This window comes from Camelina sativa, chromosome 9 (genome assembly GCF_030686135.1).
Source record: "Camelina sativa cultivar CO46 ecotype springtype chromosome 9, ASM3068613v1".
Classification (NCBI taxonomy): domain Eukaryota; kingdom Viridiplantae; phylum Streptophyta; class Magnoliopsida; order Brassicales; family Brassicaceae; genus Camelina; species Camelina sativa.
The window spans coordinates 3,820,402-3,834,921 of NC_141888.1; the positions used below are offsets into that span (position 1 = coordinate 3,820,402).

The following is a 14,520-nucleotide window of genomic DNA, read 5'->3' on the forward strand; positions in this document are numbered from 1 at the left end:
AACTCAAGAAATAAATTGTAATTACACCCAAGGTATAAAATATCTGAGCAATTTTTAGAAAATTTATACATATCAGAAATAATTCAAACTTTTGGAGTACATCAAATAATTCTTTCATTTTTTATTTTCTTCCTTTCTCCTCCGTGGTCCACACCTTAGATATTTAGATCTCCTACTATTATATAAACGTGTGTGTTGTCCTAATAGTCCTATGCATCTATACAGCCACGAAGAAGAGAATCTTCTAATAAATCAATGGCTACTTTACATATGGGATCAGCTTTTATTAACCAAAACGCTCTTAGCCACAATTTTCATTGTCGACGTCCTCACGGACCTCCTCGTTTTGTATGCAAGTCCATGATCAAAAAGACGCCGGAAGCTACTCCTGCTGACCTTCGTCGACGCTCCGGCAACTATCAACCTTCATCATGGGACCATTTTTATCTCCTCTCTATCGAGAATAAATATGCGGTATTTAATTCATCAGTTTTAATGTTACTACATGTTTATGAGTTCTTTTTATTAATTAACAAGTTGCTACGACATGTATAAACGTACAGAGTGAAAAAGAAGTAATAACTAGAGATCTGTTGAAGAGAAAAGTGAAGAGGATGCTTCATGTTACAAAGAGCCGTCTCGAGCAATTAGAGCTCATCGATGATCTACAAAAACTTGGGGTTTCGTATCATTTTGAGCTAGAAATAAATAACATTTTAACGTATTTTCATCTTAAAAATGGAAGAAATATCTGGAAATGTGACAAGGAAGAGGATTTCCATGCAACCGCACTCGAATTCCGACTTCTTAGACAACATGGTTTTGATGTCTCAGAAAGTATAATATCGAAATTACAACTTCTTATTACTAAATTTCGTTGCATATCAACTTCAATTTTAACTCACACGTCCGTTTTCAGATATATTTGATGTGATCATCGACAGGATAAAAAGCAATAGGTTCAAGAACCAAAATATAACAAGTATAATTTCTTTGTACGAAGCCTCATTTCTCGCCAACAAATCGGATATTAAATTGCATAAAGTCATCAGACCTTTTGCAACAGAAGAAATAAGAAAATATGTTGATGATGAAACTTACAACATGGAGATACGAGAGAAGGCGATTCATGCGTTAGAAATGCCATACCATTGGAGAATGAGAAGGTTAGAAACGAGACGGTACGTAGATGCATACGAGAAGAAACATGACATGAATCTTGTCTTGATCGAACTTGCCAAAATCGATTTCAACATCGTACAAACCATTCATCAAGAAGATCTCAAATACGTTTCAAGGTAATACTATAGACTAATAAAAGAAATATATAATATACTGTTTTGCATATCTCACATTGGTATTTAATAATTTATATACTAGATAGTAACCCGTGCTATAGCACGGGCATAATATTTTTATATAATTGTTTTATTTTAAATATAGAATTTAAGTTTTGTTTTACTTTGGATTATTACACGTATATAACCTAGAAGTATCTACATTAGAACGGAAAATACGTCTCTGTCCTGTTTTATCATGTCCCGTTCCATCTCCTCTCGTCTCATATCCATCAGAATTTTTCAGTCTTATTGTAACGCTCCAATCATCACCTTACTTAGTAGACTCACCCATGTCCACTCCCGGTCTATGGTTCCACTTCGCTTAGTGGACCAACATCCATTTCTGGCCAATGGGCCCATGCATATCTGATGGCCGATTTGCTACGTCCGAGAGGCTTTAAAATTTTGAATTCTCCATTTGAATATTTAATTTACATTTAGTTAGTAAAAATTATGATTCTCAAAATATCTCAAAATATTTTTAAAAATACTCAAATATTTTGGTGTATAGTGTATAATTTATTTAACAATTGATAATTGTGTTGTTTATATAGGGAATGGTGACATTGAGTAACAGATAATTTATTTGGCAATCGATAACATTGAGTAACAGATAAATTAACATTGAGAATAGCTGCATTATCAAAAAGTAGGATCCAAATATTCTGGAAACAATTATTTAATAACTCATAAGAGTTGGAATAAAACCAAGCTCAACAAAAATTGTAAACCAAGTAACTATTAAATCCTTGATATTAACAAAATTAGGATAAAAAATTATGAAAATAATAGTTTATAATAATATTTAAGTTTATTCATCAAGTTCATAAATTGATTTAGGGTTATAAGTTTTAGTTGTATAAAGATATCCACTAATACTCGTTACCCGTATTCATCCCATCTCTCAAAAAAAAAAAGTACCCTCAATCTTAGGATCGAGTAAAAAAAATTATAATTCTATTACCTGTAGGTAAAGGTCAAATATAAAGTATTTATTTTCTAATATTTATCATATTATCTGATCCTTTATCTATATTAACATTTTTTAAGTACATTTTATGTTATGCCCTTTTAGTTTTGTTTATTTAAAAATTTATTTACAACATTAATCCCTAAAAGATTTCCAAAACTAACATTACTACAGATTTTGTTTCCTAAATATTTTACATTTCATTCCAACTAAATAAATAACAGCAATCAATATGGAAATATAAATTATCATATATAGAAAAATACTTAGGTTCACCCCTAGGGGTGAACCTTTTTGTTCACCCCCTATTCTCTCAGCCAATCAGAATTTTCCATCTAATATTTTATTTAAAAAATAAATCAAAATTAAATTAAAAAGCAAAATAAATTAAGGAAACAAATTCTGTATACTTTTAATTAAGTTATTTCTCTAATTACAAAACATCTAATATTTAACAAATAGATAAACATAAATATAAATTATATGTCCGAGGTGTACCGCGGGTTAAAATCTAGTTAGATTCATTACTTGATCCGTAAATATCCGTTTTTAAATGTTTATTATATTACCATTGTATTATAAATAAAGAATAACTTTCCAATAGTTTTGAAGTTTGTAATTTTATATTTTGGAAACTATATGTTGCATATATTTTGGGAACTATATGTTGTTATTTTCAGGACTGACTAAACTATTGACTGATTTGTCTGCCTTGACCGCTATCACCATTGATATCCTTAAAGTTCTTAAATTGATTGTTATAATTTTTTGTTGTATAAGGATAGACTCTAATATCCGTTATCCGTATACATCCTGTCTTGAAAAAAGGTATTTGTGATTTTAGGATCAGATAAAGAGTACTATAATTATATTACTTGTGGGTAAAGGTAGAGAATCGAATATTCATTTAGTTAATACCCGTCCCATTACCTAACCCATTTTTGGATCAATTACCTGTAAATATCTATTTTCTACACTTAAAGTGATTTAGAATGATTTTGTAACATAAATTAGAAGTTTTGTTTTGTTATGAAGTTGTAGTACAAATTAATATTGTTTGTTTATTTTGAAAAGATAAATGAGTTTTGAATTTACCCAGGCCAAATTAATACATGTAACTATTATGAATGTAAATATATATTCAGAAAATAGTATAAATATGATATAATGTTCTGAGTTTTTCTTTTATAAAATCAGAAGCTAAAATTGTTTTTGACGTCATGAGCTAAAATTATTTATATTTATAAATATATAAATATAAATACTACAATATAGCTTTAAAATAATCAATTAAAACTAAATCCGAATACATAATGAGTTTGCAAACAAAAAATATTGTTAGGAATTTTTTGGCCAAATAGTATACTTTTATTATCCACTTCATACTTCAAAATGTTTATAATGACCCGTGCTAATTTTTTTTAACAAATGTTGTTAAATTTTTTTAAAAACACACAATAGTAAGGAGTTGTTGAAATCTAAAATTTAAACCGATTCAGACTAAATCAATCTACAATTGTGTCATAAGGAGCTACTTTAGCTATCCTGAATAATAGTTTGGATATAGTTTTAAAACCTAGTTAAAACACCCACAAAAAGAATAATACAATTTCAAATTAAAAAAATCATTTCCATAATTAAAAGACATTCTCTTTTAAATTACAAAACCAATTATAAATGCAAAACCTTTGATTATTTTACAGAGTGAAGTCCTGCGAAAACTTATTCATCCCTCTTATCTTCCTTCTCATTAGATACAATTTCCTGTAATATAAAATCCAAAGCAGTCTCATAATGCTTTTCACCTTTTTGAATTACTCTATACCTGTAAGCTTGAACTCAATGTCATGTTTTCTACTGGTATTAAACTCATAAGAGTTTGACGGCTTAAACGTTGGCACTTGGCAGATGTTAATTGTAAATTGTGTCTAGCTTTCATCTTCGTTGCAGCCAACGGAAGATTCAAAAGTGATTCCAGCCTGCCCATATGGATGCCAACAGGAAGAATCTTAATAAACACCTATCGACCAAAGTAATCAACACCGATGCGCCCACGCATAGATTCATAATAAAGGCCAAGCATTCTACTACAGCATGACAAAAATCAACCTCATCACTACTCTCATACGGGAGAGGCAGACTATCACTTGAGACTCCCTTTCCACTACTCTCCATACTAACCCTTTTTTTTTTTTGAACAAAGTCTCTCCACACTAACCTGAGATAAAACAATTGTTCTGTTAATATCCCAGCAATTTTTTTTTTTAAAAAGTATATATGAGAGAGCCAAGATTAAGAAGACAAAAGGGAAACCCAGTTCTCATACCTGTTGAATATGCGGAACAAATTTTTCAAGGGCTTGAGAGTAAATTAAGATGGCCTGAGACAAAATGGTGTTAATGGAGGATGAAAATCTTAACCTGAGATATAAATTACAGCTTTATGTTAAAGGAGTCAGTTCTTACCCTGGCAGGATATCTAAGAAACCATACATTCTATAAACTCAACAACCCTAAAAACACTACAAATCGTTAAAAATCACATAATCAACCTCTCACTCTCCCATGAAATTGTTTATATTTGGCCGATAGCAAACATATCCATTGACTCTCAATAGAGATTAACATAATTTAGCATCTAGAGTAGTCATATGTGTTCATATACTTGAGCCCATAATTTAGACAAAAACCTGTAACTTAGACAATCAAATTATGCAAATTAATTCACTAAAATCTGTAGTTTATAGCTTAGACAAACCAAACCTACAACTTAGACAATAAAAATCTGCAAATAATTAATCAAAACCCTACAGCTTAGACAACAAAAAACCTAAAAAAAACTATACAACATAATAAAAAATGGTTTAAGAACCGAAACAAGAAAAACAATTGAAACTCTTAAAAAAACTGAACACATAAAACATTTCATATATACTTGTGCAGATAATTTTCTGAAATTTGACTAACCTTGCTCATTCATCTTGTTCTTTGCTTCAAACGTGTCACTATCATTGGAGCCTGTGAACTCTTGCAAATTGTTTTTGTTATTATATTAAACCTATTCTGAAAAATTGGAAACCATACGTAGATATAGTCGCCCACAAAAACATAAGAAGCTCTGCTTTTAGTATAACATATAAAACAGAGAGTTGTGAGAAGATGGCTTTTTGTTCCCAACACGTCACTCACATCAAAATATTCTGCCCCGGTGAATACGATAGGTCTAGTTCACTCTCCAGAACCCGTTGCTTCACCTGCGCAGCAAAGCCAACAGTTTCAGATTGATTGAAAGAACAAAAGTGAATCTCTCCTCTTTTTTTTTTTTTTATATTGTAATATAGTCATTTGTGGTTAGTTCATAAGTCCAAAAGATACATCAATCCACAAATCACTAATCACTGCAAATAAAAAGGGATTTTGGCAAAGAGGTAACACCATAAGAGTGTGCTTAATCGATGGATGAACAATATGAATGAGCTAATGTCTATTATTCCATTATAAAAAAGTTACGCCATTTTTAGCTTTTTATGAGAGAGTTGGTTTAATCATTTATGAAAAAACAGAAATCGTCGACAATATGCTACTGTGGTTTAATCATTTACCACAGTTCCATGGGCTATTGTGGTAGAATAAAGCTGTATATATGAACAATATGAATTGAACTTATGCTGGTAGATGATCATTTCCCTCTATACATTTCGACTTTTAATTGATATTCCAAAATCGTCGTAGAAAATGAATGATGAGTAGTCAAAGGGACTGACCTAGAAGAGAGAGAGAGAGAGATTTACAAAAGCGTAATTAGGCTAAGGGTTGGACTCATGTTCAGAGTCGATCTGGTGCTTCTTCTTCTTCAAATTGATCACCGAATCATCTCAGATCTCTTTTCTACTCATACCATCTTCGCCTCTCTTTCTTTACAATCATCACCTCTCTGATCCTATAGAGACAAAAAAGAAAGTCACTTAAGTTATTGGAATTCTGATTCAATTGTTGATTCCAGCGACACACAAAGACGAAGAATTCATTTCTATTCTTGAAAAACCATGAAAAAAAAAAAAGTTGAAAACCCCCAAATATCAATAATCAAAGTAATACATAGAGCAGACTGAGAACAATTTGGTTTTAGGTGGAAATCGAATTACCTTGTTGTCGCCGATAAATCCATTCTAGCCAACTTCTTCAAAACTGTTCTTTAGATTCTATATCTGTAGGCGTTCAATGCATCGAGAGTTTTGAAAATAGACTAATAAAAATTGAAAGAGGTTTGAGAGAGAGGAACACAAAGAAGTGGCTGGTAATTTGGCCTTTTCTAGGGTTTGGGAATGATCCGACTCCTATTAAATAGCTGTTACATCTCCTAAAATCAAAACGAATTAAGAGAGACGAAGATCCAGACTCCAAAGCAGAGGCCGAAAGAGAAAGCTTTTTTTAGGTTTAGTAAAATGTATGTAAATGAACGGCTAGGATTTTTGCTCAAAAAAACACTTGATGGCTGAGATTATAACAGAAAAGTTAATAAGATCCGACCCGAAAATGGATCCGCGCGTTTATCCGACTGGCTGACAATTAAACGACCATTTTACCCTTTTAAAAAATCGATTATTTGGTCATAATTGCAATGGCATTGTATTGTAAATTCTTACAAAACTAAGGTTTTTTTCAGGCAACGTTTTTCTTTTAATAGTAGGGATATGATCCTTTTATTAATCCTCTCTCTTTAATGATATGAAGCTGGTGGAAAGATACATGTTTGGCTAATGAACTTCCCTTTGTAAGAGATAGAATTGTCGAGAATTATTTTTGGACAGTCGGTTTAATATACGAACCACAATATGGATATATCCGACGAATCATGACTATAGTTAATGCGCTTGTTACAACCATCGACGATATCTACGACATCTATGGTACTCTTGAAGAACTTGAACTCTTCACTTCCATGGTTGATAAGTAAGAACTCTTCTACTTAGACTTCTTAATTTTTTTTGTATATAATAGAATTTAAATAAGTTATAATAAATAGATTTATTTAAATAGATCTATATGTATATATATATGTACATATAAATGTGTGTGTGTGTATATAGTATTATCAAAATAATATTTTGTTTTTCATGTCATCATGGTTGTTATTGTAAGTATATTTGAGTTTTAGCATTTTATATCTCAAGTTTCCGTTTATGTAAGAATTATAGAGACAATGATATGATATGATAAATTATAATGATTTGTTCACATACTTTTTAAGGTGCATGCATCTAAATAAATAAATTATTATGTGCAGTTGGGATGTAAATCGTCTTGATGAGCTTCCTGAGTACATGCGGTTGTGTTTTCTTCTTTTGTGCAATGAAATCAATGGCATTGGATATGATATTCTCAAATATAAAAATATTGATGTCACCCCATTTCTCAAGAAATCGGTAAGTAACATTTAGATATATATTATATTGAGATTCTTTAATATATTATATTTTAAATATGATTTATTTTTGTTGTCTTTGTTAAAACAAGTGGGCAGATTTATGTAAAACATATCTAGTGGAAGCAAAGTGGTATAATAGAGGATACAAACCAAGTGTGGAAGAATACATGGAAAATGCTTGGATTTCAATTTCTGCCCCAACAATACTGATCCACTTTTACTGTGTTTTTTCTGACCAAATCTCAATTCATAACTTAGAGACTTTGTCTCAACACCAACAACACATCGTCCGATGCTCCGCCACCGTTCTTCGTCTAGCTAACTACCTTGGAACATCACCGGTAAATTATAACTTCTTTTCGAATTTTAATTGATTTGTCGAAATTAAAATTTCACGGGGTACCACAACAAATGAATCAACGCAAAAATTTTAGAAGAGAGGATTTTTTAATTAACACCTGCTTTATATATTAATAATAATATTCTACTGTTGTTAATAATATAACTATTAAATAATAAATTTGAAAAGTACAGAAAATTTGAAATTTAATCATTAAATTTTAAAAACAATTGATAATTATTATATGTTAGGCAGCATTTGAACGTTTGCTCCGTCTAGCTAACGACCTTGCAATTGCAACTTCGCCGGAAAATGATCTCTCTTAGTTATGTGATTATGTCACATATGAGTATTAACAAGAAGATAATATATGATCATGATCTTGTAAATATCACAAATGAGACCAAGGTTTTTAAAATCGACTACCTAAAATAGGTGAACGAAAGTCTCTGTATATCACGTACGTGACTGTGTTTGGTAAATTGTAGGATGAATTGGCGAGAGGAGACGTTCTCAAATCGGTTCAATGTTACATGCATGAGACTGGAGCTTTGGAGGAAGAGGCACGTGCACACGTTCAGCAGATGATAAGTCACACATGGTACGAGATGAACTACGAAGCAAGAACGGCGACATGCAGTCTTTCTCGAGGTCTTGTGGAAGTTGCAATGAACTTGGCTCGCATGTCGCAATGCATGTATCAGCATGGCGATGGTCATGGTAGTCCTGATAAAGCCAAGATCGTTGATCGTGTCCAAACCCTGCTCGTTGATCCAATCCCATTAGATTAAATTACACAGTAATAATAATTTTTAATTAATGGTATAACAAAAAAATTTATATTATACTTTGTGTGGGATCTTGGATTGCCAAGCTGATTTGAGATAAACTACCGATTTGCAAAATTAATATTTTTTTGGTAAAGTTAACAATATTGTCAAAATACTTTCTTAGGAATAAAATCTGTAGCGCAAGCAATTCCGACTTACGTAATGACAGTAATGTCGTGTTTTCTCTTACCAAAAACTATATGCTCAAAATTAACTAGTGCGATTGCCAATTTTTGGTGGAGCAATAAAGCAGGTAGTAAAGGATTACAATGGATCTCATGGGAATAAATGTGTAATCAACTTTCGGAAGGTGGGCTAGGCTTCTGAACACTAGAAGAATTTAATCTTGCCTTTTTGGCAAAGCAGCTATGGAGGTTGTTGAGATACCTAGATTCTCTCCTTAGCCGAGTTCTCAAAGGGAGATACTTTCGTTATTGTAGTCCACTAGAGATACAAGTATCAAATAGACCTTCATATGGATGGAGAAGCATGTTGGCGGCAAAACATGTTCTCTCGTACGGAATCCGTAAGACCATAAGCTCGGGGTTCAACACGTGCATCTGGACTGAACCATGGATTCCAGATACGCCAGTGCGACCGCTACAAGGATTATCTAATGAGATATATCTCTTAATTTGTGTTAACACTTTGATCGATTTCAACACAAAAAGGTGGAAAATGGAGCATCTTCGGGAACTCTTCCCCCCGAAATAAATTACCCTTATTTTGGGAATCAAACCGAGCTAATTGCCTCGAGGGACGGTTATTCCTGGACTCTGACAAAGTCCAGAAATTATACCGTTAAGTATGGATACGAAGCCGCGAGAGCTATCTCTCGCCTTGTTTGCGACCTCCCTGCTCAAGGACCTACTGTTACGACACTCAAGGCGCAAGCATGGAAGTTAAAAACATCACGAAAACTGAAGCATTTTGTGTGGCAATGTGTGACTGGATGCTTGGCAACATGCCAATGCTTGCATTATCGTCATATTGGTAGAGATAAGGATTGTCCTAGATGTGGAGCGGAAGAGGAAACTATAAATTATTTGCTATTTGAATGCCCCCCCAGCACGTCAAATGTGGGCTTTATCGACAATCCCTTCCCATCCTATGGTGTTTCCTTCATCTTCCCTATATAGCAACCTCGATTTTCTATATGGGCGCGGCAGAGACTTTGGTGCACTTGAGCAAAATCTGCAAATATTCCCTTGGGTGATGTGGTACATTTGGAAGACAAGAAACAAAAAAGTGTTTGAAAGTATCTCCGAGTCTCCACAAGATACTTTGGAGAAAGCCATCAAAGAAGAAGAAGTTTGGAGATGAGCAAATAATAGAGACTCATCACCAGCGATAGGAGAAGCAGACATATTTACAAACTCAATTTCTCAAGAATGTCTCATATCTTTATAAACGGATCATGGCATACAGAGGTGGATAGAGTAGGCATGGTTGGATTGCGTCTATCGGTGATAGAATCTTGCACATGGGGCTGAAACGATCGCGTAGAAGCATCCCCTTTACATGCAGAGCTAGATACTCTTGTTTGGTCTTTGGAGTGTTTACTAGCCTTGGACTTGGATAAAATAATATTCGCTACGGATTGTTCATACCTCCTATCGATGACGTCTAATATCGAAGATTGGCTGACCTTTTCATCTGAATTGAAGAATTTTACTCATTTCAGAGATCAATTTGCTAATTTTAGTAGTAGATATATTCCTCGAGAGGATAGTATTCGTGCCGATAAATTTACAAAATGTGCAAGAGCACGAAGTTTCTGTTTTTCCCATGTAAGCTCGTCGGTACATAATTGGCTCTCTCTCGAAGATAATCATTTCCGATAACTTAATATATGGGGTTTAATTGTAAAAAAAAAAATAGAGAGATTGTTGGAGTTGCTATGTATGTGAACGAACGATTTGCTTCTCTAACGTCGTTCTCAAAGAGAAATCTCAATGAGTGTATGTTTAGATGTTTTGGATTACTTGGGTTTTAAATTGTTTTTCCACAAATCCACCAAGTCAATCGCAAATCTAGGGAGGTGAGTGACGTGAAGAAGCAACTAATCTCTCCATCGCTCCAAGTCTCAAGGAATCGTGAAATGATGAAGACCGATTCTCACGGAGGTGCTAAACAGAGCTCTCTCTTGTTTTTCTTCTTGACCCGACATCCACTGGAGATCCAATTTGAGTAAGACCATTTCATTAAGGCCCAGTTTCACATTCACACCATTTAATATTATTAAGCCCACTTAGCTTAAATAAATTGAGGTCCAACCATAAACTTTAGCAACCATGGGAACATTACACACACATTAAAAAAAAAAAATTATAAAAAATGCTAACATTTGAAACATGGTTAAGTTTTCATATCAGACCAATATATTTTATAACTTCTTAACAAGTTCTAATGGGCCTTTCGCCCACGACGCTAAAATGATTTTACAAGTAACACAAGTTTATATCATTTCGGTCAAACTGCAAGCAAATCGGATAGTTGTTATTTTAAAAAGAAAAATCAAACTTTTAATCTAATATAATGGAATGTTTGAAGGAAAAAAAAAAATCAAACAGAAAAATGAAATTGATACAAAGGCTATATATATACCAATCCCAAAACAAAGACTAAAACAGATTACTTTTTTTTTTTTTTTTTTTGACAAACGACTAAAACAGATTACATATGTACATACATTTAACCGGATATATATATAACCACAGCTTAACTTGCTTATAAATTACATCACTCGATCATGTTATCCACTATCCAGAATCATCAGTGTGGTCGAATAGAACTGATGTCACATAACCTTTTATCTTGTAATTACAAATATGTTAAGCCACTAAAAAGATTTGCCTCGATCATCAGGTACATGATACATCTAATAGAAGCTCATGGGACTATCTTGTATAAGCTTTTAAAGCTTTTCTTGTTTTCAATAATAATAAAAGAAAGACAAATTACTATATTGTTTTCCTGTGTTATATCTTATATGACATATATCAAGATAGTGCGCTTTGGATGTGTGGCAATTCGTGTGCCATGTGAATATTAAAAAAAATATAAACTGAATATAGTAGTACCTTGTTTGTGCTAATGACTGTACTTCTACCTGAAGGTAAAGGGGTTGTTCTGTAGGCATACATAATAGACGTCACCAAATATAACATGAGAATCACGATGGTACCCAAATCATTTAGGCTTTAAAGAGAATTAAGTGTGTGACAGGGTACATTATTATTTACAGGTACCCAAATCCCTAATTATTATGGCTACGATAATAATAAGTTCACCCATATATATTGTACGTCTCAACACATTTGTTACCTTGTTTTTTATTTTTACCTTTTCCTGCTATGGTGACAAACTTGTAAGGTAGAAGCTCTCTTGTAATACCTTCAATCTTTACAGTTCAAAAAAAAAAAAAAAAAAGCTTTTTACGAAAAAATTCCGTCTTGGATATAGTACCTTATTTTTTTCTATTGTAATGTAAAACGCTGAAAATAGACACAAGTTCTGATTGGTGACCACGTCTAAACGAGGCGGTTAAAAAATTATCACCGGTTGTAAAAGAGACGGTTAAAAAAAAGCGGTTAAAGATAGCGGATAGAAAAGATGGTGTGATAAAAGAGAGCGGTTGAGTATTTAGATTGATTAGTAGCATTATAGCGGTTAAATAGTATAAATTATATTAAATTATCAAAAATTGAAAATAAATTTAATTAAAAAATAAAAATATGGAAGATAAAATATTTATATATATATGTTAAAAAAATTACCAGGTTAAAGCTATTGTAATGCACATGTAAAATTAATTTTTATAGACAGATTAAATATCTAATGATATAATAATTAAAAGAACAAATAATAAAATAATACAAAAGAGGTTACTGTACAACCACCTAAAACAAACGTACCATGTAAAAAAAAATTTGCAATCACTCTTCCAACCACCTAAAATCTATTTTGAACGCTCATTATAACCACCAAATCTAACCACTCTTATGAACCACTCTCTCCAAACGCTTTATTGATTGGTGAACATAATAGCGGTTCGTTTGCAAACAAACTTAATTATTGTAACCAATCAGAGCCACGGTCACACAAACGCATGTACACATATCTCATAAAATATAAAATTGAACAAGTTTCATCTATGTAACACATTCTAATTATGTATATATATATAAAAGATTGTGATGCATATCAATTATATTGATTAGATTGGTAGGAGCAAAATGTTGAGTAAAGATATACCACTGTGATTTGAAAACCTAAAATATTAAAAAGGTTGATGCTGACTGCCAAACTATCAATGCGAGGAAATGAAATAATTTCAAAAGAGATCCCAGACATAATCACAAGGAGATCACATTCGGATGAGTTACAATTATTACACTAAGTCCATACGTGGCAATCAGATGATTTAAAGTTATGCTATGTATCTATACAATCGATTGATAAGAAATGGAGAACATAGAGTCTGAATGGTAACTGCGTATTTGGTTATGCTATGTATCCAAACAAACAATTTAGTAGTACGGTACGGTTCAACTACGATTTATGAGGAAGAAATATATTTGCGAGACAAATGTGGTTAATACAAAATAAGCGGTCTAGAATAAAATTTGATTTATGAAAAAGATAATTGCGAGTTAGAATAAGCGGTACAAAATAATATAAATGTAACATCTGTGAACTGGTTTGGTCGGTTTAAGGGGATGTGTCGATCGACACAGTAGGTGCATCGATCGACACAGCCTAATTCCGGGTTCGTTTAGTTGGTTTTAATCGACGATGCGATTCAGGTTTGGTTTAAGTGAGATCTAAACTGGGATATTTAAGGTTGGGAAGTCGACCTATGCTTGAAGGCAGCCTCCTTTTGTTGATTCCAGAGAAAGAAAAGAGCAGAAACATGTTTTTGAACGTCCTTGGGAGTTCCTGGAGATTTCTAGCTGTTCTTGAGGGATCTGAAGCTGAGATCGGTTGGGAATCTTGCTAAGAGTGTGTTTTCGTCGATTTTAGAGTCAGAATCTTCTTTTGGTAAGGTGAGTGCATGATCATGGCTTATCTAAGCTAAGATCTCTGTTTGCTGTGATTTTTTTGATATGTAATTGTTTTCTTGTGAGTTCTATGTGTTGTTCGTGACTCCTGAGACTTAGGTCTGATCATGGGATCGTGTGGCATGGATAGGAGAAGCTTGGAGGCGAGATTCGTAGTTTCTGATCATGAAGAGGCGATGCTCGGCATGAGTGTCGATCGACACAATACTTGTGTCGATCGACAGTGATGCGAGGACGGCGCGTTTGACCTACGAGCATTGATTAATGCCATGTGGAGTGTCGGTCGATGCAATTAGGGATTTTGTGAAATGTCGAGCATGCGTCAGTCGACACAAGGAGTGTTTCTGTGTATTGATCGACACATGTGTTGTGTCGGTCGACACAACCTTCAGCAGCGGTGGATGACGTGTTTGCTTTGTGTATTATCTGGTATGTCTTATTGTTTGTTGATTGTGGCATGAGGGATCTTACTACTTATTTGTATAGCCCAGTAGATGGGAGGATTGCCTCATTAAGTATTTATGGTAATACTTACGCACCTCAATTATTG

The 14,520-nt window shown here is 33.1% G+C and overlaps 2 protein-coding genes and 1 long non-coding RNA gene across 7 annotated transcripts; 2 read left to right on the forward strand and 1 right to left on the reverse strand.

Moving 5' to 3' along the window:
- The first annotated feature begins 230 nt into the window (after window positions 1-230).
- Window positions 231-1,410, forward strand: LOC104710355 (1,8-cineole synthase 1, chloroplastic-like). Its single transcript, XM_010426932.2, has 3 exons — window positions 231-474; window positions 564-837; window positions 920-1,410. Exons 1-3 carry the CDS (start codon window positions 256-258, stop codon window positions 1,300-1,302), a joined length of 876 nt encoding a protein of 291 aa, XP_010425234.2. The 5' UTR covers window positions 231-255; the 3' UTR covers window positions 1,303-1,410.
- Window positions 1,411-3,906: 2,496 nt separating this feature from the next.
- LOC104710353 (uncharacterized) lies at window positions 3,907-6,787 on the reverse strand. 5 transcript variants are annotated; one of them, XR_015567044.1, is made up of 7 exons: window positions 6,455-6,787; window positions 6,074-6,249; window positions 5,499-5,563; window positions 5,277-5,372; window positions 4,637-4,690; window positions 4,420-4,528; window positions 3,907-4,289 (listed from the first exon to the last, which is right to left on the reverse strand). It is a non-coding gene; the product is annotated as an uncharacterized LOC104710353 (long non-coding RNA). The 5 variants fall into 5 exon arrangements; XR_015567045.1 differs by having other exon boundaries at window positions 4,637-4,730; XR_015567047.1 differs by having other exon boundaries at window positions 6,101-6,249; window positions 6,455-6,723.
- An 815-nt stretch (window positions 6,788-7,602) lies between these two features.
- Window positions 7,603-9,006, forward strand: LOC147937689 (1,8-cineole synthase 1, chloroplastic-like). Its single transcript, XM_087467397.1, has 3 exons — window positions 7,603-7,735; window positions 7,827-8,078; window positions 8,566-9,006. Exons 1-3 carry the CDS (start codon window positions 7,634-7,636, stop codon window positions 8,866-8,868), a joined length of 657 nt encoding a protein of 218 aa, XP_087323523.1. The 5' UTR covers window positions 7,603-7,633; the 3' UTR covers window positions 8,869-9,006.
- Window positions 9,007-14,520: the final 5,514 nt, after the last annotated feature.